At 43.8% G+C, this 23,076-nt stretch overlaps 1 protein-coding gene across 1 annotated transcript in view; it reads right to left on the reverse strand.

Moving 5' to 3' along the window:
• Positions 1-8,150: 8,150 nt before the first annotated feature.
• The window catches only part of LOC141117397 (prolactin-releasing peptide receptor-like), a 534,208-nt gene continuing 519,282 nt past the window's right edge, over positions 8,151-23,076 (reverse strand). Inside the window, exon 2 of the mRNA XM_073610247.1 lies at positions 8,151-11,496. Within this exon, the coding sequence (XP_073466348.1) occupies positions 10,372-11,463 (1,092 nt within the window). The 5' untranslated portion in view covers positions 11,464-11,496 and the 3' untranslated portion in view covers positions 8,151-10,371. The remainder of the gene's footprint in view (positions 11,497-23,076) is intronic.

The raw sequence follows: 23,076 nt of genomic DNA on the forward strand, positions 1-23,076 counted from the left end.
TATTATCATTATTATTGTTTATTTTTTATTTTTCATTTTCATTTTACCAATATTTTTTCACATTGATATTTAATTGGTTTGGAGTCTGGGGATTTGGTTTATATCTAATTTTAAATTTTTTTAATTTTTATTTTTCTATTTTTTTATTTTAAGCCATTAAACAATAAAAACGCATTTTATATGTAATTTAATTATTTGTTATCTTATAGTAGTAAAGGCATCTGTAATGTAGGGTGATATTGCAGGAGGCTTTATCATAATGAATTGGACACATAGCTTACCAGTATACATTTTATGGGTACAGCAAAATGTAGCAATTTTAGTTAAAACAAATAATATAATGACATAAACCTAATTCTATTGAGGTGCAGACTCTGGTCAAATAAATCACATCAAAAATGGCCACGATCTATACATAAACATAGCCTCAGTGGTCTACAGTCTTCAAAATCATACCCAAAATGGCCGCCGTAATTATCATAGAGACATGCAAATTACAGAGCATTATAAATAGGGAATGAGGCAGGCACTATGCACGCTCCAGATGACGTCAGAGTGACGAAATGTGTAGGGCGGAGTCAGCATACGTCCTTGCATCGTTTCTGGCTACAGGCGCTGGTGTCATCAATATATGCTTGTTTTTATCCAATTGAGTGTGAGCACCTTTCCACTATTTGTGCAATAAACGGATTGCTACAGTATTACGCTATTGGGCTCCCTCTCTCTTTTTATGATGATTGGCATATGATGGGATCGCTTTGTAACCAACAAGAAGGACGAGATACACCTTAAATTTCTACACAGTGGCATATACTGTGGATGCCTTAAACCCCAGGAGGGGGTGAAGTATCTGGTGAGTGCAGCCATAATAGGAGCACAAATAAGGCACGCACGCTGTGATCACCCATGGGGAAGTGAATTAAATCAAATGCAGATTTTTCACTGGCACAAGAGCACTTTAATGATTTTAAATAATTTTGGACTATTGGTTTTATTAATTAATATCAGTATAGTTGGTTTCTTAGTGGCACATAGCACTTTATTGAATTTATATAAATTTGCACTATTATGTTGGTTTAGCCATTATTGGCAATCTGAAAGTTTACATGCAGGGGGATTTTTCATTTTTTTGTTTCAGATTGGTTTTTAGTTTTATTTTCATATTATTTTTCATTACATATTATTATTTCCATTTTATTTATGTTGACAAACAGGGCATGGTGAATTGTGTTCACCGTACACAAAGTATCTAAACACGCATAGATACCACTTTTTAGTTTATGGATTTGTATTATATACACTCATATTTTCAATTAATTTATTAGAATCACCATACCGGTTCAATTTATTTTTAGTTTATTTAATTTTCACAATCACGTTTGCAGGATTAATTGGGAGATCAAGCTGTCTTTAAGCAGGCACCTTTGCTTACCCTTACCCTGGGGTTTAACTAGTAGCACGTATTAGCAGGTACTCAGTAGAGTAGCACTAATTGTAATCTACCTTTTTCTCCCTCATTAACTTACTCCACTAATTGGTAACGTCAGTGATTTTAATTAACCCTCCAAATAATAACATCTGATATTAGAACAGCGCCATATCTACTTTGGTTTCTTTTACTGAGAAACCTTGTGATGACCGCTGCTTTGTCCCCCCTGGTAGGAATCAACTCGTTTGTGCCATTTCCAAACAATTCTGGTGGCCTAGTCTATGTGCTGATGTAACTGCCTTCGTAGCTGCCTGTTCCGTGTTTGCTCAGAGTAAGAGTCCACAACACCTTCCAGTGGGCCTCCTACAACCCATAGCCAATGGAGAGAGGCCCTGGACCCACCTATTTATGGATTTCATTGTGAAGTTGCCCAACTCCCAAGGCAACACAGTTATCCTTATGGTGGTTGACCAGTTCTCAAAGATGTGTCATTGTATTCCACTTAAGAAGTTGCCCACTTCTAAGGAACTGACTTCCATTTTTGCTCGGGAGATCTTTTGCTTACATGGGCTACCCAAGGTGATTGTCTCGGACAGGGGCAGTCAGTTTTTGTCCCGGTTCTGGCGAGCCTTTTGTGCACAGCTGGGAATTCAGCTTGCTTTCTTCTCTGCGTATCACCAGCAGTCTAATGGGGCCGCAGAACGAGCCAATCAGTCCTTGGAGCAATTCCTACGTTGCTATATTTCTGACCATCACAACAACTGAAATTGGAGGGGATTGGTGGAAAATTGTTAGGGACTTTAAGGAAGCCATGGTCTGGTAAGATCATGTATTTCCATCCCTAGGGACTTTAAACGACATCATGGCCTGGTAAGGTCATGGATAGCCATCCCATTAGATGGAAGAAAAAAGTATATATAAATATACAAAAAGGGTGGCACTTTGTATGAAGCAACTGGTAGCAAAAGAATAATTGGGTGAGCATAGAGGAATTTTATTGAACACTGAATTAAACATACATATTCCAGATAACATTGGTAAATAACATATGTAAAGTATTTAGGCCATTGGGCATAGTTCATGGTACATATGATAATAATGACAATGGTATGCAAACAAGCAGGGTAATAACAATGCAATGGTAATCTTTCATGGTAAAAGAATTTAAAATTCCCAGGTTCACCTCAAATTGTTAGTATATAGCAATGATTCAAAAGGATATGACCTGCAGGACCTATAGCCTCACTAAACCTGTGGGGGTACAAAATAAATAAAGGGCTTGAAATTCTTGATAAGATGAGTAGAAACACGGTGACCAGTATCTCTACGCGTTTCATGGCTTAACTGCCACTCGTCAGGAGCAAGCAAGTGTGATTTCTATAATAGAATAGTTGAGAGGGTAAAAAAAGCAATAAAAATTGTAAATCGAAAGACAAGGTTAGGGGTAGAGTGTATGATCCCCATAACCAAGGCTTACTTACTACGGTTGGGTGTGTTGATGGCGCAGTGCCCTGCAAACAGTTCAGAGGGTAACTCAACACCGGGAGCTGAGGTGGGCAGCCCCGCGGATTTGGGAGGGGCGATACCCAGGCAGGCACGGAAATTTTGGGAATGTAGGGGCACAATGTGAGCAAGGGAGGTGAAAGGAGGGAAGGGGGAGGGGGGTGGGAAAGGGGGGAAAAAAGGAGGAGAGAGAAGGGGAAAGAAGGGCGAAAAAGGGGGGGAGGGGGGAACAAGAAAGCAAAAAGGGGGGAAAGATAGGGAAAAAAGGGAGAGATAGGGGAGAAAAGGGGGAGGAAAGAGGAATGTGGGGAGAGAGACGGGGAAGGGACAAGGGAGAAGAGAGAGAAAAAAGAAAAAGGAAGGGAGGAAGAAGAAAGAAGTGGAAGAAGATAGAAGGGAAGGGGGGAAGAAAGGGGGGGGAAGAAACGGGGGGAAAGGGGGAGAGAGAGAGGTAAAGGGAAAGGGGGTGGTGAGAATATAGTGAAGGGGATGGGAGTGAGTGATGGAGCCAGGTAAGAGTAAAGGGGAGTGGGGGGAGCAAAGGAAGGACCATAAATAATGGAGGTGATAAACCTTTGCTTCTTTTGCTACCAGTTGCTTCATACAAAGTCCCACCCTTTTTGTATTTTTGTATATACTTTTTCTTTCATCACAACAACTGGTCAGACCTATTACCATGGGCAGAGTTTGCGCACAACAGTGCCTTGAATTCTGCTTCCCGATTGTCTCTGTTTATGGCGAATTATGGTTTCCAACCTTCCATGTTGCCTGACTCGTTTGTTGCGCAGAGTATTCCTGCGCTAGAGGAGCATCTCTGTGGTCTTCGTTCCACTTGGGCACAAGTCCAGGAGGCTTTGCGTCATACTAATGATGGGTACAGACTCCATGCTGACCGCAGACGCCTGCCTGCACCTTCCTACCAGGTTGGGGACAGGGTCTGGCTGTCATCTCGCAACCTCCGACTTCGGGTTCCCTCACGGAGTTCACACCTTGGTTTATTGGGCTTTCCGTATCCTTTGCAGGATTAACCCAGTGGCTTACGCATTGGACCTTCCTCCTAGTATGCCCAACTCAAATGTGTTTCATGTCTCATTATTGAAACCGTTGGTCTGCAACCGCTTTACCGTCTCGGTGCCATGTCCTCACCCTATACAGGTTGAGAACCATGAGGAGTATGAGGTACAATCCATTGTTGAATCCTGTAGGTTCCGTGGGTGCATACGGTACCTGGTACATTGGAAGGGGTACAGTCCGGAGGAACGCTCCTGGGTTTCATCCTCGGACGTACATGCTTCTGCCCTCCTCCATGATTTCCATAGACATTTTCCCCTCAAGCCCCGGGGGAGGGGTCATTGAGGAAAGGGGTACTGTCAGGGCTAGCTCAGCCCTTCCTTCTCTGAGCTGGCCGCTCAGCTGTCGGCTAATTGCCAGCTCTCATCTCTCTCCACAGTTAACCAGCTGTTGTGGATCTGCTCGTCAGTCCCGCCTACTTAAAGGTCTCCAGCTCACTTCATTCCTGCCTTCGCCTTTGTCACATCACAAGAAACCATCTCCAGCGTTCCTGTTTAAAGACGGGCTTTGCTGACATCCCTTCTGGCTCCTTATCCTGCTTGCTGTTCCTCTGCTTGGATCCCTGACTTCTGGCCTGTCTGATTACCCGATCTGGTTACTGAAGTCTGGCTTGGCTGATTACCCGATCTGGTTACTGAACTTTGGTTTGGCTGACTACCCAATCCGGTTACTGGACTCTGGCTATGCTTTGACTACACTTACTCTATTTACCTTTTTATTTTTATTAAAAAACAAGTGTGATTTTACTGTACTTCTGTCTGGTTCATGGTTTCTGACAAGCGGAGCGTGCGGGAACGTCAAATACCCTTTTAAAATAAGCCACAAACTCTGGGTAACTCAGGGCAATGGGTTTTTGCGTCTCCCATAGAGGGTTTGCCGGGGCCAAGGCTCTCTCACGAAGCAAAGATATCATGAATAGGGATGAGCCGAACACCCCTCTCTTCGGTTCGCACCAGAACATGCGAACAGGCCAAAAATTTGTTTGAACACGCGAACACCGTTAAAGTCTATGGGACACAAACATGAATAATCAAAAGTGCTAATTTTAAAGGCTTATATGCAAGTTATTGTCATAAAAAGTGTTTGGGGACTTGGGTCCTGCCCCAGGGTACATGGATCAATGCAAAAAAAAAGTTTTAAAACTGAAGTTTTTTTGGGAGCAGTGATTTTAATAATGCTTAAAGTGAAACAATAAAAGTGTAATATTCCTTTAAATTTCGTACCTGGGGGGTGTCTATAGTATGCCTGAAAAGGGGCGCATGTTTCCCGTGTTTAGAACAGTCTGACAGCAAAATGACATTTCAAAGGAAAAAAAGTCATTTAAAACTACTCGCGGCTATTAATGAATTGCCGGTCCGACAATACACATAAAAGTTCATTGATAAAAACAGCATGGGAATTCCCCACAGGGGAACCCCGAACCAAATTTTTTTAAAAAAATGGTGTGGGGGTCCCCCTAAATTCCACACCAGGCCCTTCAGGTCTGGTATGGATATTAAGGGGAATCCCAGCCAAAATTTAGAAAAAAAATGGCGTGGGGTCCCCCTCAAAATCTATACCAGACCCTTCAGGTCTGGTGTGGATTTTAAGGGGAACCCTGCGCCAAAATTTTTAAAAAAATGGCGTGGGGTCCCCCCCAAAAATCCATACCAGACCCTTATCCAAGTACGCAACCTGGAAGGCCACAGGAAAAAGAGGGGGGATGAGAGAGCGCCCCCCCTTCTGAACCGTACCAGGCCACACGCCCTCAACATTGGGAGGGTGCTTTGGGGTAGCCCCCCAAAACACCTTGTCCCCATGTTGATGGGGACAAGAGCCTCATCCCCACAACCCTTGCCCGGTGGTTGTGGGGGTCTGTGGGCGGGGGGCTTATCGGAATCTGGAAGCCCCCTTTAACAAGGGGACCCCCAGATCCCGGCCCTCCCCCTGTGTAAAATGGTAAGGGGGTACCCCTACCATTTCACAAAAAAAGTGTCAAAAATGTTAAAAATGACAAGAGACAGTTTTTGACAATTCCTTTATTTAAATGCTATGTAACGGGTGACTCCGCCCCCCTCTGACATCATGGGGAATGCCACAGGGAAATCCCTGTCAATTCCCCGTGCGTCAGAGGGGGGCGGGGTCACAAGGGTGGCCCCGCCCTCCATTATTTAAGAACCGTCAGAAGACGAGAAGCGTCACACAGTGGGAGCCTCCCATCATTGCGGATGCAGAGCGGCCCGAGAAGAAGAAGGGAAGAAGATGTCACGGAGGAAGATGTCGAATGAGAACACCAGAGGAAGAGTCAGGAGAACCAGAAGAAGAAGATGGAGGAAGGAACCGAAGGAAGATAGAGGACAGAATATAGAAGAAAGAAGATAGAAGAAAGAAGAAGCATTTAAATAAAGGAATTGTCAAAAACTGTCTCTTGATTCTGATAAGCCCCCCACCCGCAGACCCCCACAACCACCGGGCAAGGGTTGTGGGGATGAGGCCCTTGTCCCCATCAACATGGGGACAAGGTGTTTTGGGGGCTGGTATGGTTCAGGAGGGGGGGCACTCTCTCGTCCCCCCCTCTTTTCCTGGGTCTGGTATAGATTTTGAGGGGGGCCCCACGCCATTGCTTTTTTTTTGGCCGGGGTTCCCCTTAATATCCATACCAGACCTGAAGGGCCTGGTATGGAATTTAGGGGGACCCCCACGTCATTTTTTTTTTTGGTTTGGGGTTCCCCTGTGGGGAATTCCCATGCCGTTTTTATCAATGAACTTTTATGTGTATTGTCGGACCGGCAATTCATTAATAGCCGCAAGTAGTTTTAAATAACTTTTTTCCTTTGAAATGTCATTTTGCTGTCAGACTGTTCTAAACATGGGAAACATGCGCCCCTTTACAGGCATACTATAGACACCCCACAGGTAGGAAATTTAAAGGAATATTACACTTTTATTGTTTCACTTTAAGCATTATTAAAACCACTGCTCCCGAAAAAACGTCCGTTTTTAAAACTTTTTTTTGCATTGATCCATGTCCCCTGGGGCAGGACCCAGGTCCTCAAACACTTTTAATACCATGCATATAAGCCTTTAAAATTAGCACTTTTGATTTCTCCCATAGACTTTTAAGGGGTGTTCCGCGGCTTTCGAATTTGCCGCGAACACCCCAAATTGTTCGTTGTTCAGCGAAGTGGCGAAAAGCCGATGTTCGAGTCGAACATGAGTTCGACTCGAACTCTAAGCTCATCCCTAATCATGAACCTGCTTTGCTTCTGTCCATGGGAAATGCCTGGGGCAGAATCTCAAAGTATATCTCAACCTGGTTGAGAAACCCTCTGCATTGGACTGGATCAGCCCCAAATCGCTGGCGAAGTGGATCGGAACCAGATATACCTCTTATAGAGGTAATTCTCGAGGTGGGTGCCTGCACAGAGACTGGAGCAGCAGCAGGGACAGCCTGCAACACAGGTTGTACCAGAGCAGCCACAGTGGGAGATTCCAGGTGAGCTGTGCGACTCAGGAGCATCTGTAAGGCAATGGCAAAATGATTCATGTGGTAAACCTGCTCATCCAATCTGGAAAAAATATTACCAACAAGTGGATTGACTGCATCTTCTAAATTCATGGCCTTTGCCTACAGTGAGAAACCATGAATCAGACCGATACAGAAGTACAGTTAAATCACACTTGTTTAATAATAAAAGTAAATAGAATAAATGTAGTCAAAACAGCCAAAGTTAGGTAACTGGAACTGATAGACAAGCCAGAAGGTCAGGAAGCCAGGAATCAGCATAGTGGAACAGCAAGCAGGATCTGAAATCAGAAGGAACGTCAGCCAAGCAAGTCTTTAACAGGCATGCAGGAGAGAATCTCTGTGATGTTGACCAGGCGAAGGCAGAGATCTGGGACTGGACGGCTTAAGTAAATAGGACTGATGAGCAGGATATCATCAACAAGTGAGTCACTTGGAAAGATAGGAGCTGGCAATTAACCAACAGCTGAGCGGCCAGCTCAGAGAAGGAAGGGCTGAGCCCAGCCCTGACAGTCCCTGTGTTATACTCCCAAGCAGTTAATGAAATGATAAACATCAAAATTAATGAATGTGTCTAAAGTGTTAAGTGCCTACTGTATACACTGGTGTGTACTGGTGCTGACAATACACATATACAAAAAAAAGTAGATTTACTGTGATCATAAATAGTCCATTCTTCAATCCCCATTTTTTTTTAAATTAAAGTGACAGGTGCTCTTCAAATCCGTGCCTTAGTGATCTATACACATAAAAAGAATTTTTATTTTTTTTATTTTTTGACTATTTGGAATAACTAATGGACTGTATATGATCACAGAATATCTATTAATTTTTCACAAAATTATTTTTAATTTAAAGTTTTTTGGGATTGAAGAATGGACTATATATGATCACAGTAAGTCTACTTTTTTTTTTTGCATATGCTTATTGGCAGCACCAGTACACACCAGTGTATACATTAGGCACTTGACACTTTAGACACATTCATTAATTTTGGTGTTTATCATTTCATTAACTGCTTGGGAGTATAACATAGGGATACACAGATTGTTACACAGTGGTATGCGATACTGCACCTTAGAACAGCGCCATGCCTACCTCTTTCCATTTACACTCTCAGATAATAGAACCTAATGTTTATTTCAAGATAAAACCTGCCTGGTCTCTCCTTCTTATATTGTGACCTTACCAAGCTGCTTACATACTGTCCAGCCACTAAATATTATTTGTGGCTATCGTTCTCATGTAATACACCAGAATGTTTATTTCAAGATAAAACCTGCCTAATCTCTCCCTTTAATGTTGTAGCCTAACCAAGCTTCTTGCTGTTCATCTGTTGAACAATGTTTTGTAGCTATTTTCTCTCAGATAATACGCTTTCATTTTTTTTTTGGAGGGGATGGAGGGGGATGCCTTTTCCCCTCTTTTTGCTGCCTAGTTGAGTGTTTGCATACTGTCCTTACTATGTCCAAGTTTTGCCAAACACATATCTGAAGTCTATGTTTTGAATATTGTAGGAATGATTGGGGATGGGGGAATGTGGGGTTGTGGTTTTTAATTGTTTTTGTGCACTCTGTTTTGACATTTTACAACTGTATTAAACTTCTAAAACAATAGTAAGTGGTACTGTGAAAGGAAGACTCACAAGATATACTACTGAACAGTTTGCCACTGCCAATTTGCAAGAAATTCAAAGCTTTAACTTTATTTTTGTAATTCTAAACTTCCCCATAGCTTTTAGATCTGTTGCGGTTGCTACTTTCACCAGTTAGTTTAGGCATATTACCACTTGATAAACAAAAACAGATGTTACAGGCAAAACACAATTAAAGTGACTAGTTACGTTGTCTGCTTTCTCCCACTGTCTATGAAATGGTACATTTTTCTGCGTTTCATATAAAACACTTATGCCGCGTACACACGAGTGGACTTTCCAGCAGAAAAGGTCAGATGGAACAAATCCGTCGGACATTCCGATCGTGTGTGGGCTTCATCAGACCTTTTCTGTCGAAAAATCTGACGGACCTTAGAAATAGAACATGTTTCAAATCTTTCCGACGGACTTGATTCCTATCGAAAAAAACGTTCGTCTGTATTCTAGTCCGACGGACCAAAAACAACACAAGGGCAGCTATTAGCTACTAGCTATTAAACTTCCTTTTCTAGTCCGGTCGTACGTCATCACGTTCGAAATGATCAGACTTTGGTGGAATCATGTGTAGGCAAGTCCGTTTCGTCATAACTCCGTTGAAAAATCCCTCGGAGTTCAGTTCGACGAGAAGTCCGCTTGTGTGTACGCGGCATTCCTTATGCTCAAATGGGCATTTAAAGAGTGATATCACTGTACATAGCCCCTAACCAGCGGAGAGAATTGCAGTACATACAGGTTCTTCCTGCTTCAGCGATAAACATGTTAGCAACATTTGCTTTACCATCTTTCAAATTTAGGTTTAAGTGTCTATTATATGGAATATTCCCAGAAAACCAAACCATTAAATAATTCAAGAAACTAGATAAAAAATTACCTACAAACACAATATATTATGCTATTAACATGAAATCTCAGTCACTGGGAGTGTTTTAATATGTGTATGTAAGTCCCTGAGTTCAATTGTCTTTTTTTGGAGCAATAACTATTTAGAATCCTTGATTGTTTTTCTTGACCCTGTTTAACTGATTGAGTTTGAGAAGTTTGGGTTTGTATGATTGTACAACTGCACAGGATTTATGAATATGATAAGATATGGCGATCTGCACATATATTGGATTTAAGCAGCAGATTTGACTCACTTCACATTATAAATAGCACATTTAACTTCACAAGGTGATGCTCACTTGACTTTAAATAAACCACTAAAAGCTATTAGTTAAAAGAGAATCTTCTTTGAAATGTAATTTTCTCTGAAAGAACTATGGGAACATCAGCCAGTGTAGAACAGGTATTGAGTCTGGAGTTCTTGCTTGACATGGTGCTGGCTCTCTTCTTATGATGGTGAAAGTAATTTCTAATGTGAAAACGGAATTTGTCATGCAGCGAGGCATAGATAAAGGGGTTGTAGCATGCAGAACTCATCGCAATAAGATGGCAGGACACCTGTATGATATTAATGTAGTCCTTATCTAGGATGGTAAACTCTTCATCAACATCCCGGATGAGATTGACTACCTGTAGAGGCAGCCAGCATATGGCAAAGGCCATGACTGAAATGAAAAGCATTCGGAAGGTCTTTTGCTTTTTTTTAGCCCATTTATCTTGGTTGTGGCTTGCAGCCCCTGGAACATTCCTCCTCCTGAGATGATAGGCAATAGCGCAGTAGGAAATAGTGACAGCAGATAATGGAAGCATATAAGTCAGCAGCAGCATTGTACATGAATAAAGAAGCCTCTGTTTTTCTTGGTGTTTCCAGATTTCCTCACAAATGATCATGTCATGGCCAGCATCTTTTAGGTCAAGATAATGAGTATGCATAGATGTTGGCAAAGAAATTCCAATAGAGATCATCCAGAGTGCAGTGACAATATAAGCACATGATTTACATCCTATTCTTCTTCGAATAGGGTAGACAACTACAACATAGCGGTCTACAGCAATGGCAGTCAGAGATAACACAGATACAAATACAGTTGCAGCTTGCATTAATGTGACAAAATGGCACATGAATTCTCCAAACAACCATCCATGAAGTTCAAATGCATAGGAAGCAGTCAGTGGGACACAGAAAATACACATCACCAGGTCTGCTGCTGCCAGGTTTCCAATGAGAAAATTAGTAGTGTTGTGAAGCTTTTCAGTGAAAGCAATAAGAAGGATTAAAACACTGTTTCCCAAGCAAGCCACAGTCACTAATATTGCATATAGGGGAATGAAAAGAGGTTTTAAATCAAAGAGCAGATCCAGACCGGAGAACACTTGTGATACATTCTTGAAGGACTCATTAAATGATTTGTCTGACATCCTGGCGACACTTGTCAAAGTGCTGCTGCATTTCTGAAACAAAAAAAAAAACATTCAAAATATATTTTCTTCATCATCATAACACTAGATCACTATTACCTATGTAAAAATATATAGGATCGATCGCGCTAATCAAACAAATGTAATAAATTCTGATTAAAAATAATAAACAGTCCACAAGTGTTGTGATAAGTTATAAAACTTCTTGTATCGATCGCCACCATCCACCACCTTGTAGTGATCTTAAACATCAGTGCCTTCACCAACAGCTGAAAAACTCGCTTACCAGCTCCTGTGGACCCCCATTACAAAGGGTTGTTTGTACTTGTGGCTTTAACTCAGCCAAGGCCTTTCCCCAGATCCGGATACTCTCCTACACAGGTTCACCACTTGACACCATGTTACATGGGAGAATTTCTTCAAAAAACCAGAATGCTCCACATGGTGTAAAATCCTTTTAAAATGTATTGTAATTTAAAATATTGCAACATCAGCTGATTACATGCGTCTTAGGTTTAGTGTGTCGGCAGACACACAAACAAACAGAACCCATCATTCTAGGACATGTGTAGGATTGGTGACATCAGCGCGTCGCTCCTCCCTATGCGTTTTGTCATAGGTTGACATTGTCCAGGGGCATGGCGACACGCTGAGTCATCACATTTTATACATTGCACAGATAGCCAAGCCTCGATCTGAATCACTACATTACAAATAACACACAGATAACCAGGCCTCAATCTGAGCCTCGGTCAGCCATATTTTTAGTGAAAATAAGCCTCATTATGATATGCAAAGTACAGAGAGGGGATCCATGATGCACGCTGAATTTAGATAACAATCAGCGTGGTCAAAAAGGACCAACCACTCTCAAACTACACAATATCCCAACTATTCCTTATTAAAAATGAATTATTCAAAAAGATTTTTTTATAATAAATATGAGTTGTATAGAAAATCTACAGACCTCTAATGCTAGTTGGAACAAACTGGATCATATCCCAACCTCACACTTTTTACATAAAAAGGAGAAGGGGAGGGGTAACAAGAGGGGGGAAGGGGGAAATCTTAATATATTTACATAGTTTCACATCCATCCAGTTCATTTTCCATACGATATCTCACCAAAATAAATTAAAAATTCCATATCAGGATTCACTTTGTGATTTGTACATTGCTCTGTTTGGGGATGCCACTATTGCTCTAATAATAAAACTTTTAATAAGATTCAATCCATAAAAATATATATATATTAGCTACATAGATTCCAAAGCTTACAAAGCTAACTCTTGTGCATCATGCTCGGCATCTTAAAACTCCTGCCGCTCTGGTTCAGAGGAATGCAAATCAAAACCCTGGTGTAACTTCTGCAAATTCTGCTAGACTACTAAAAATCTTCAGAGTATTGGTTATAAGAATATTATCCACTTCTTTTGCATTATTATGTTTGCTGTTGCAATGTACAGGCAAGCACTGCACAGTATACAGTAAATTCTATTACACAAACTCCATCCTAAACCCAAACCTAAACAGTCTTGCGAATAAACAAAAAGTTAACCCAAAACTTTTTCTTAAACATTTTGAATAGAGTGTTATAGCCCATGTTGGGTGTTTTCTGCTCTCCAAGGGCTCCAATAATGAGCTTCTCTCTCATTTTCTGTGTCAATGAAAATCTGCAATAGGGACACATGCAATACAAAGCTGATGGAGGTTCTAGCTTTCTCCTACTCTTAAAAATAATATTTCTTCAACTTTTGTCACTAATATAGTAAGTCTCTTTAAGGGACTAAGGCCCCTTTCACACTGGGGCAGGAGGTGCGTCGGTGGTAAAGCGCCTACTATTAGTGGCGCTTTACTGTCATTGTATTCGGACGCTAGCGGGGCGGTTTTACCCCCCGCTGGCAGCTGAGAAAGGGTTAAAAACCACCGCAAAGCGCCTCTGCGGAGGCGCTTTGTCATCGGTATAGCCGCGCTTCCACATTGATTTCAATGGGCAGGAGCGGTGTATACACCGCTCCTTCATCGCTCCGAAGATGCTGCTAACAGGACTTTTTCTCCCTTCCTGCTAGCGCACCGCTCCAGGGGCTTTCACATTGGAGAGAAGGCTGTTTCGGGTCGGTTTGCAGGCGCTATTTTTACCGCAACAGCGCCTGCAAACTGCCCCAGTGTGAAAGGGGTCTAAGAGCAGTAAAAATCTATAAGGGGTCTGTAGAATTTTGCGACACATTATATTTGATAGATGTCTAAATGTGATTGCAGGCATTATGGATGGTGAGCCAACCAGCTACTTTAAGAGGCTGATTTTATTGTATCACACAAGAGCATCAAAATTATTAAAAAAGAGATGCAAAAGAAAAACAAATTGCAGTTTAATGTAGGTTTAAACAAAAATACACAAAATAAAAAGAAAAGTTGAAAGAATATGTAATCTATGTAAACTATGTTATAGATTATGTCATGTGCTAGCAAGAGAAAAAACTGCCTAAGGCCTCATGTACACGGGGCAGTTGACAGCTAATAAATGACAGTGAAAAACCTCCATTTAACACGTGCTAAGTTTAGCAACAGTTATTAGCAGTTGAAGTTAGAAGCTTTTTTAACCACTTCAATACAGGGCACTTTCCCCCCTTCCTGCCCAAGCCAATTTTCAGTGCTGTCGCTGTTTAAATGACAATTGCGCGGTCATGCTACGTTGTACCTAAACAAAATTTGTATCATTTTCTTCCCACAAATAGAGATTTCTTTTGGTGGTATTTGATCACCTCTTTTTCTCCTTCACTGATGGGCACTGATGAGGCTGCACTGCCTGGCATTGATAAGGTGGCACTGATGAGCACGGATGAGGTGGCACCGATGAGGTGGCACTGATGAGCATTGATGATGGGCACTGATATGTGACACTGATAGGTGGCACTGATATGAAGCACTGATGGGCACTCATAGGCGGCACAGATGGGCAATCATAGGTGGCACAGATGGGCACTAAATGGGGGCACTGATGGGTACTTATTGGTGGTACTGATGGGCACTGATAAGCGGCACTGATAGGTATGGATGGGCACTGATGGGTGGCACTGATATGCAGCATTGATGGGCACTCATAGGCGGCACAGATGGGCAATCATAGGTGGCACAGATGGGCACTAAATGGGGGCACTGATGGGTACTTATTGGTGGTACTGATGGGCACTGATAAGCGGCACTGAAAGGTATGGATGGGCACTGATGGGTGGCACTGATATGCAGCACTGATGGGCACTCATAGGCGGCACAGATGGACACTAAAAGGGGGCACAGATGGGTACTTATGGGGAGCACTGATGGGCACTGATGGACACTGATAAATGGTACTGATTGACATCACTGATTAGAAGGCACTGGCAGGTATTGCTGGTGGGCACTGATTGGCGTCATGTGTGGGCACACATTACCACCCATGGCCACCAGGGATGCCATACCTGGTGGTCATCAGTGGTGGCCATCCTTGGTGGTCCTGGGTGGGCATCTGAGGGGGGTTGCACTGATAAACAATCAGTGCAGACCCCCCTTTCAGAGGAGCAGCCGATCGTCTCTCCTATACTCGCGTCTGTCTTTTTAGACTTAGAGATTTGAGCAGAAAATAATAAGCTGGTCACCAGCACCTTTTTTAAACCAACCGATCGCAACTCATATATACCAAAAGACAGTTGCCACCATAAGACCTGGCTTGAATCAGTGCCTCAAAGTCAGGCCATCAGATTGAGACGTAACTGTACTAAGATCAGTGATTTTGACATACAAGTACCCCTTTTAAGAAGTAGATTAATTGAAAAAGGCTACAATGTAGCAACCCTGGACAAGGAAATGAGTCAAGTAAGGAACCTTAATAGGGACTCCCTAGTAGTTGATAAAATAAAACAAAATGAATCTCAAAAATGTAAGTGGTCTTTTATTACATCCTTTTCCAGACAACACTACCACATAAAAAAGATCTTTAAAAAACACTGGTCTGTACTAAAAAATGACCGAGTTCAAGGTCCATTACTTCCTGATTAGGGATGAGCCGAACACCCTCCGGTTCGGTTCGCACCAGAACCTGCGAACGGACCGAAAATTTGCACAAACGTTAGAACCCCATTGACGTCTATGGGACTCGAACGTTCAAAATCAAAAGTGCTCATTTTAAAGGCTAATTTGCATGGTATTGTCCTAAAAAGGGTTTGGGGACCTGGGTCCTGCCCCAGGGGACATGTATTGATGCAAAAAAAACTTTTAAAAACAGACGTTTTTTGGGGAGCAGTGATTTTAGTGATGCTTAAAGTAAAAAAAAAGTGAAATATTCCTTTAAATATTGTACCTGGGGGGTGTCTATAGTATGCCTGTAAAGTGGTGCGTGTTTCCCGTGCTTAGAACAGTCCCTGCACAAAATGTCATTTTTAAAGGAAAAAAAGTCATTTAAAACTGCTTGCGGCTTTAATGTATTGTCAGGTCCTGGCAATATGGATGAAAATCAGTGAGACAAACGGCATGGGTACCCCCCAGTCCATTACCAGGCCATTTGGGTCTTGTATGGATATTAAGGGGAACCCCGCACCCAAATTAAAAAAGGAAACAGCAGTATACAGTAGACATGTGCACACTGAAATATTTTGTTTCGGAATTTCGTTTTCGTCCAAAAAATAAATTTATTTAGTTACTCCCGAAATTCGTTTTTATTTATTTAGTTTTTCGTTAAAAATTGCATTCGTCCGAAAATCCAAATTAAGGTCGAATCTGTCATTGAAGGCTTATGGTGTCTGTCGAATGTTCAAAGAAGATTCGACGGAGCAGCTAAACTGTAGGACGCCGTATAGTTTACCTGCTCCGTCTAATCTTCTTAGAACTTTCAACAGACACCATAAGCCAAAGTACGTGTGTACTTAGTTCTAGCTATTTTACTGCTCCTCCTCTTTGGTTACAATCAGCCAATAACATTCATCATCATCATTATTTTTATTTATCTTTTCTCCCCTACGTTGAATCTTTTCTCCCCTACGTCGAATCTTTTCTCCCCTTCATCAAATCTTTTCTCTCTATGTCGAATCTTTTCTCCCCTACGTCGAATCTTTTCTCCCCTACGTCGAATCTTTTCTCTCTATGTAGAATAATCTTGGACTAATAGAGCTAAGGTTAGGCACATTCGACCACAGGTTCGATGGACACAGATCACTATTGTCATCATCATGTCGAATCTCCTATCTATATCGAACTGTTGTAGCAACGAAAACGAAAATAAAGCATTTGTTTATGTCGGATCTTTCGTTTTTTGGATTCTGCACTTTCGTTATCGTTTGTTAAAACGATAACGAAAATACCTGAAATTCGGAAGAAAATGCATTCGGACGAAAACGAATGCACATGTCTAGTATACAGGCTCTGTACTCTGAACAGCAGTATACAGGCGGTGCAAACAAGACAGGGACTGTAGGTTTGTTGTTAAGTAGAATCTGTTTGTAATTTTGAACTGGTACATTTTTAACGTGTTTAGCTCCAGCCAAAAAATCTATTTTAAGCTTTTTGGAAAACATAGGGAAGGGTTATCACCCCTGTGACATTTGTTTTGCTGTCTGTGCTCCTCTTCAGAAGATTTCACCTCACTTTTTGTCCCAATGACAAATGTTTTTTGAAAATTTGGGTTTTTTTGTGAAACAAGGATTGGTGATAAAGCATCAGTGGAAAGGAGAAATGTTTTTCCCATATTAACTTATACAGGAGAGAATTTCCCTTCCTAGGGGTAGATTTCATCTCACTTCCTGTTGTCTCCTTCCGTTTGCAAGTAGGAGTCATTTGTAAGTTGGATGTTTGAAAGTAGGGGCCTGCCCTATATACTCAGAAGAAATTTGGGCCTTAGGTGTTGTTGTGGCCACAACACTGTAAGCCCTCACAGGGCCCTGCTGTGAAATATTAGATCAAGAATTGTAATTACATGCCCCCGTTGAACAGGGGCAGAAAAATTGGGCCTTTGGTGGTGGTGGTGTTGCTGGTGCCACAACACTGTAAGTCCTCACTCACTCTTGGTGGGTACTTATTGGTGGTACTGATGGGCACTGATAAGCGGCACTGATAGGTGAGCACTGATGAGCATGGATGGGCACTGATGGGTGGCACTGATATGCAGCACTGATGGGCACTCATAGGCGGCACAGATGGACACTAAAAGGGGGCACAGATGGGTACTTATGGGGGGCACTGATGGGCACTGATGGACACTGATAGATGGTACTGATTGACATCACTGATTAGAAGGCACTGGCAGGTATTGCTGGTGGGCACTGATTGGCATCATGTGTGGGCACACATTGCCACCCATGGCCACCAGGGATGCCATACCTGGTGGTCATCAGTGGTGGCCATCCTTGGTGGTCCTGGGTGGGCATCTGAGGGGGGTTGCAGAAACAGGCCCTGCTGTGAAATATTAGATCAAGGATTGTAATTACATGCCCCTGTTGAACAGGGGCTGAAAAATTGGGCCTTAGGCACTGGTGCCACAACACTGCAACCCCTCACAGATACTCTAGTTAGAACGCAGGAACGAGCCCTGCTGCAAAGTATTGCATCAAAAATTGTAATTACACGCCCCTGTTAAACAGGGGCTGAAAAATTGGGCCTTAGGCACTGGTGCTGGTGCCACAACACTGCAACCCCTCACAGATACTCTAGTTGGAACGCAGGACCGAGCCCTGCTACAAAGTATTGCATCAAAAATTGTAATTGCACGCCCCTGTTGAACAGGGGCAGAAAAATTGGGCCTTTGGTGGTGGTGCTGGTGCCACAACACTGTAAGTCCTCACTCGCTCTGGGTGGGCGCAGAAACAGGCCCTGCTGTGAAATATTAGATCAAGAATTGCAATTACATGCCCATGTTGAACAGGGACTGAAAAATTGGGCCTTAGGCATTGGTGCTGGTGCAACAAACACTGCAACCCCTCACAGATACTCTAATTGGAACGCAGGAACGAGCCCTGCTGCAAAGTATTGCATCAAAAATTGTAATTAAACGCCCCTGTTAAACAGGGGCTAAAAAATTGGGCCTTAGGCACTGGTGGCGGCGCCCAGAACCAAAAATGTTCTTACAAGATATCAGCGTGATCATTGAGGAGGAAGAGGATAATTACTCAGGATAGTCACTCAGCATCAGCATAGGCAATCTTTGAAGGGATCTGAGATTTCAAAAAAAATTATTCGGTTACATCAGCATCAGGTGCTTGATAGCTGGTGGTGATCCAAGACTGATTCATTTTTATGAAGGTCAGTCGATCGACCGAGTCGGTGGACAGACGCACCCTGTGATCGGTTACAAAGCCTCCAGCAGCACTGAATGTGCGTTCCGAAAGAACGCTGGATGCAGGACAGGCCAGTAGCTCAATTGCATACTGTGAAAGCTCTGGCCAGTGATCCATCCTCAAGACCCAGTAACCCCGAGGATTTTCGGTGGGAAAGTCAGATCTTGCCCCTAGGTATTCCTGCACCATGTAAAACAGACGCTGGCGATGGTTGCTGGAACCGATCATACCTTGGGGCTGCGGACTAAAAAATTGTCAAGGAGGGTTGCCAGCCAGTATGGGTCCTTCTCCTTGATACCACGAATACGAGGATCCTTACGCAGGCTTTGCAGGATCAGGGAGGCCATGCAGCGTAGGTTTGCTGAGGCATTCGGTCCGGAGTCCTCTGGGTCACTAAGGATGACATGGTCCGCAGCCACCTCCTCCCAGCCACATACAAGTCCATGTGTTTCTTGGGACTGATCCCTTAAAGACTGCTGCTGATGCTGAGTGCCAGGCTCCACCTCCATACTGACACAATCCTCCTCCTCCTCCTCCTCTTCCTGTGTGATCAGCGGGCATGCAGAAACACTGTCTGGATAAAGGGGGCCTTGAGAGCTAAGGAAGTCCTCCTCTTCCTGCCTCTGTTCTGCCTCAAGTGCCCTGTCCATTATTCCACGCAGCCTGTGCTCCAACAGGTGGACAAGGGGGACAGTATCACTGATGCATGCACTGTCACTGCTCACCATCCTCGTGGCCTCCTCAAATGGTGACAGGACAGTGCATGCATCCCTGATCATGACCCACTGGCGTGGGGAAAAAAAACAAGCTCCCCTGACCCTGTCCTGGTGCCATAGTCGCACAGGTACTCATTGATGGCCCTCTGCTGCGTGTGCAGCCGCTGCAGCATGGCCAACGTTGAGTTCCACCTGGTGGGCATGTCACAGATTAGGGGGTTCTTGGGCAGGTTAAACTCCTTTTGGAGGTCTGCCAGCCGAGAACTGGCATTATATGACTGACGGAAATGCACACAGACTTTCCTGGCCTGCCTCAGGACATCCTGTAAGCCCGGGTACCTGCCCAAGAACCGCTGCACCACCAAGTTAAGGACGTGAGCCAAACAGGGCACATGGGACATTTGTCCCTGTCAGAGGGCAGAGAGGAGGTTGGTGCCATTGTCGCAAACCACCATTCCTGCCTTAAGTTGGCGTGGCGTCAATCACCTCTGAACCTGCCCCTGCAGAGCTGACAGAACCTCTGCCCCAATGGGGCTCCTGTCCCCCAAGCACACCAGCTCAAGCACCGCATGGCATCTTTTGGCCTGCATACTTGCGTAGCCCCTTGAACGGCTATGGAGCACCGCTGGTTCCGAGGACAAAGCACAGGAAGAGGCCATGGAGGAAGAAGAAGAGGAGGGGGTGGAGGAGAGAGGTGTGTCACAATCATTAGTAGCGGCATTTTGGAGGCACAACCTCCAACACTACTGCACCTTGTCCTGCATCCTTCCCAGCTGCCAGCAGAGTCACCCAATGCGCCGTGAAACTTAGGTAACGTCCCTGTCCATGCCTGCTGGACCATGAGTCAGCGGTAATATGCACCTTATCGCTGACCGCCCTGTCCAGCAAGGCATGGACATTGCCTTCCACATGCTGGTAGAGAGCCGGAATCGCCTTCCGTGAGAAAAAGTGGCGTTTGGGTACCTGCCACTGATGAACCGCACATTCCACAAACTCACGGAAGGGGGCAGAGTCTACCAACTGAAAAGGCAGCAGTTGAATTGCTAGCAATTTTGACAAGCTAGCATTCAACCGCTGGGCATGTGGATGGCTAGGAGCAAACTTCTTTCGGCGGTGCAGCAGCTGGGGCAGGGAAATTTGCCTGGTACAATCTGACGTTGGTGTACCGAAAGCAGATTGCCCACAAGTACTTGGCTGTGACACACCTAATTCTACACCTTCATTCCTCTCAGTGCAGGTCTCAGAGAGGACTGAAGGTATAGTGGGGTTGGAGATCTCAGCTGATGAGGAGCAAGGAGAGGTCCTCTTTGTTCTTTGGTGTGGGTCTCTTAGATACGCTTGCAAACGAACTGCATGGTAGGTCAACATATGTCTGGTCAAGCATGTGGTGCCCAAGTGGGAGATGTTTTGGCCACGCGAGATACGCTTGAGACATATGTTGCAAATAGCAGCAGTGCGATCTGATGCACTCGTCTCAAAAAAGGCCCACACCAAAGAACTTTTGGAATAACGCGCAGAGATAGCAACGCCCTGCACATGCAGAGCTTTGGGGTGTGATGCAGTCAGTGTGCTGCCCTTAGGCTGGCCCCTGGAGGGCATCCTGCCTCATTAGTGATGTGCCTCCTCCTCCTCCTCCTCTCTCCTATCAGGCACCCATGTTGAGTCAGTGACCTCATCATACCCTCCCTCCTCATCACTGGAGCAAACCTGGCAGTATGCTGCAGCAGGGGGAGCATGACCGCCAGATTGCTGTCCTTCTTGGGCACCCCCTCTGTCCGTGCTCACGTTACTGCCTTCATCTAGCTCAGTATCATCATCAGAGCCTTCTAAACGCTGGGCATGCTCCTGGAGCATGTATCCAACACTGTGGTCAAACAGTTCGAGGGACTCCTTAGGAGGACATGGTGGGGCTAGGGAAGGCGTCACTGATGCCATTGAGCCGAGGGAAGAGGCTGCGTTGGCAGCTGCTTTGCCAGACAAAGTACCCTGAGCATGGGTGAGAGAGGATGAGGACAGCTTGGTCATCCACTCGACCAAGTCTTCCGCATGTTGCGGCTCAACACGGCCAGCTGCCAAAAAAAGGCCAAGCGTGCCCCACGGCCACGTGCTGATGAGGATGCACCGTCTCCACGACCAACACTGTTGCCTTTAGACACAGAGCCTGCTTGCCCTCTTTTATTGGCTTGTGACTGTCTGCCTCTCCCTGTTGGCCTTCCAGACATACTAATGGCCTGTAGCTGCACTAAGCTGGGATATATATATATATATATATATATATATATATATATATATATATATATACTGTATATATATATATATATATATATATATATATATATATATATATATATACTGATACTGCAGCTAGCAAAATTAACTGCCTGCCTGTAGTATGAGAACACCACCAACCTTCTACAGGTAGGTTTAGCTGAACACTGTGCAGAGCTCGCAAAAAACTAACTTGTAGCTTATTTAGCTGCCTGCGGTAGTGATAGGATCAGGAAAACACCACCAACCTTCTACAGGTAGCTTTAGCTGAACACTGTGCAGAGCTCGCAAAAAACTAACTTGTAGGTTATTTAGCTGCCTGCGGTAGTGATACGATCAGGAAAACACCACCAACCTTCTACAGGTAGCGTTAGGTGAACACTGTGCAGAGCTTGCAAAAAAATAACTTGTAGCTTATTTAGCTGCCTGCAGTAGTGATAGGATCAGGAAAACACCACCAACCTTCTACAGGTAGCTTTAGGTGAACACTGTGCAGAGCTCACAAAAAACTAACTTGTAGCTTATTTAGCTGCCTGCGGTAGTGATAGGATCAGGAAAACACCACCAACCTTCTACAGGTAGCTTTAGCTGAACACTGTGCAGAGCTCGCACTACACTAACTTGTAGTTTTAGCTGAACACTGTGAGGAGAACGCACTACACTAACTTGTAGTTTTAGCTGAACACTGTTCAGAGGACGCACTACACTAACTTGTAGCTTTAGCTGAACACTGTGCAGAGGTCGCACTACACTAACTTGTAGTTTTAGCTGAACACTGTGAGGAGGACGCACTACACTAACTTGTAGCTTTAGCTGAACACTGTGAGGAGGACGCACTACGCTAACTTGTAGTTTTAGCTGAACACTGTGCAGAGGTCACACTAAACTAACTTGTAGCTTTAACTGAACACTGTGAGGAGGACGCACTACACTAATTGTAAATAGTCTAGCTGCCTGACTGTGGTACTAATAGGATCAAAAGAACACCAGCAATTTTCTTCAGGTAGCTGTAAATACTGTAACAAGACAAGCCTGCCTGTCAGTAGGAAGATAACAGGAACAGATCTAGCTAAACTGAATACAGTGTATATATATATATATATATATATATACAACACCTGGGATGCATATATATACTCAATACACTGTAAGTGCTGCTAACTCACTGATTGACCTACCTAATCTATCTAACTTAAATCAAATGACACTGTCTCTCTGTCCATCTCTTTCAACGCCGAAACACACACTACACAGGGCCACCCTGCAGGCGGCCTTATGTAGTGTGGGGCGTGTACTAAATCCCCTGAGCCATAATTGGCCAAAGCCTC

Source organism: Aquarana catesbeiana, linkage group LG13 (assembly GCF_042186555.1).
Source record: "Aquarana catesbeiana isolate 2022-GZ linkage group LG13, ASM4218655v1, whole genome shotgun sequence".
NCBI classification, from domain to species: Eukaryota; Metazoa; Chordata; class Amphibia; order Anura; family Ranidae; genus Aquarana; species Aquarana catesbeiana.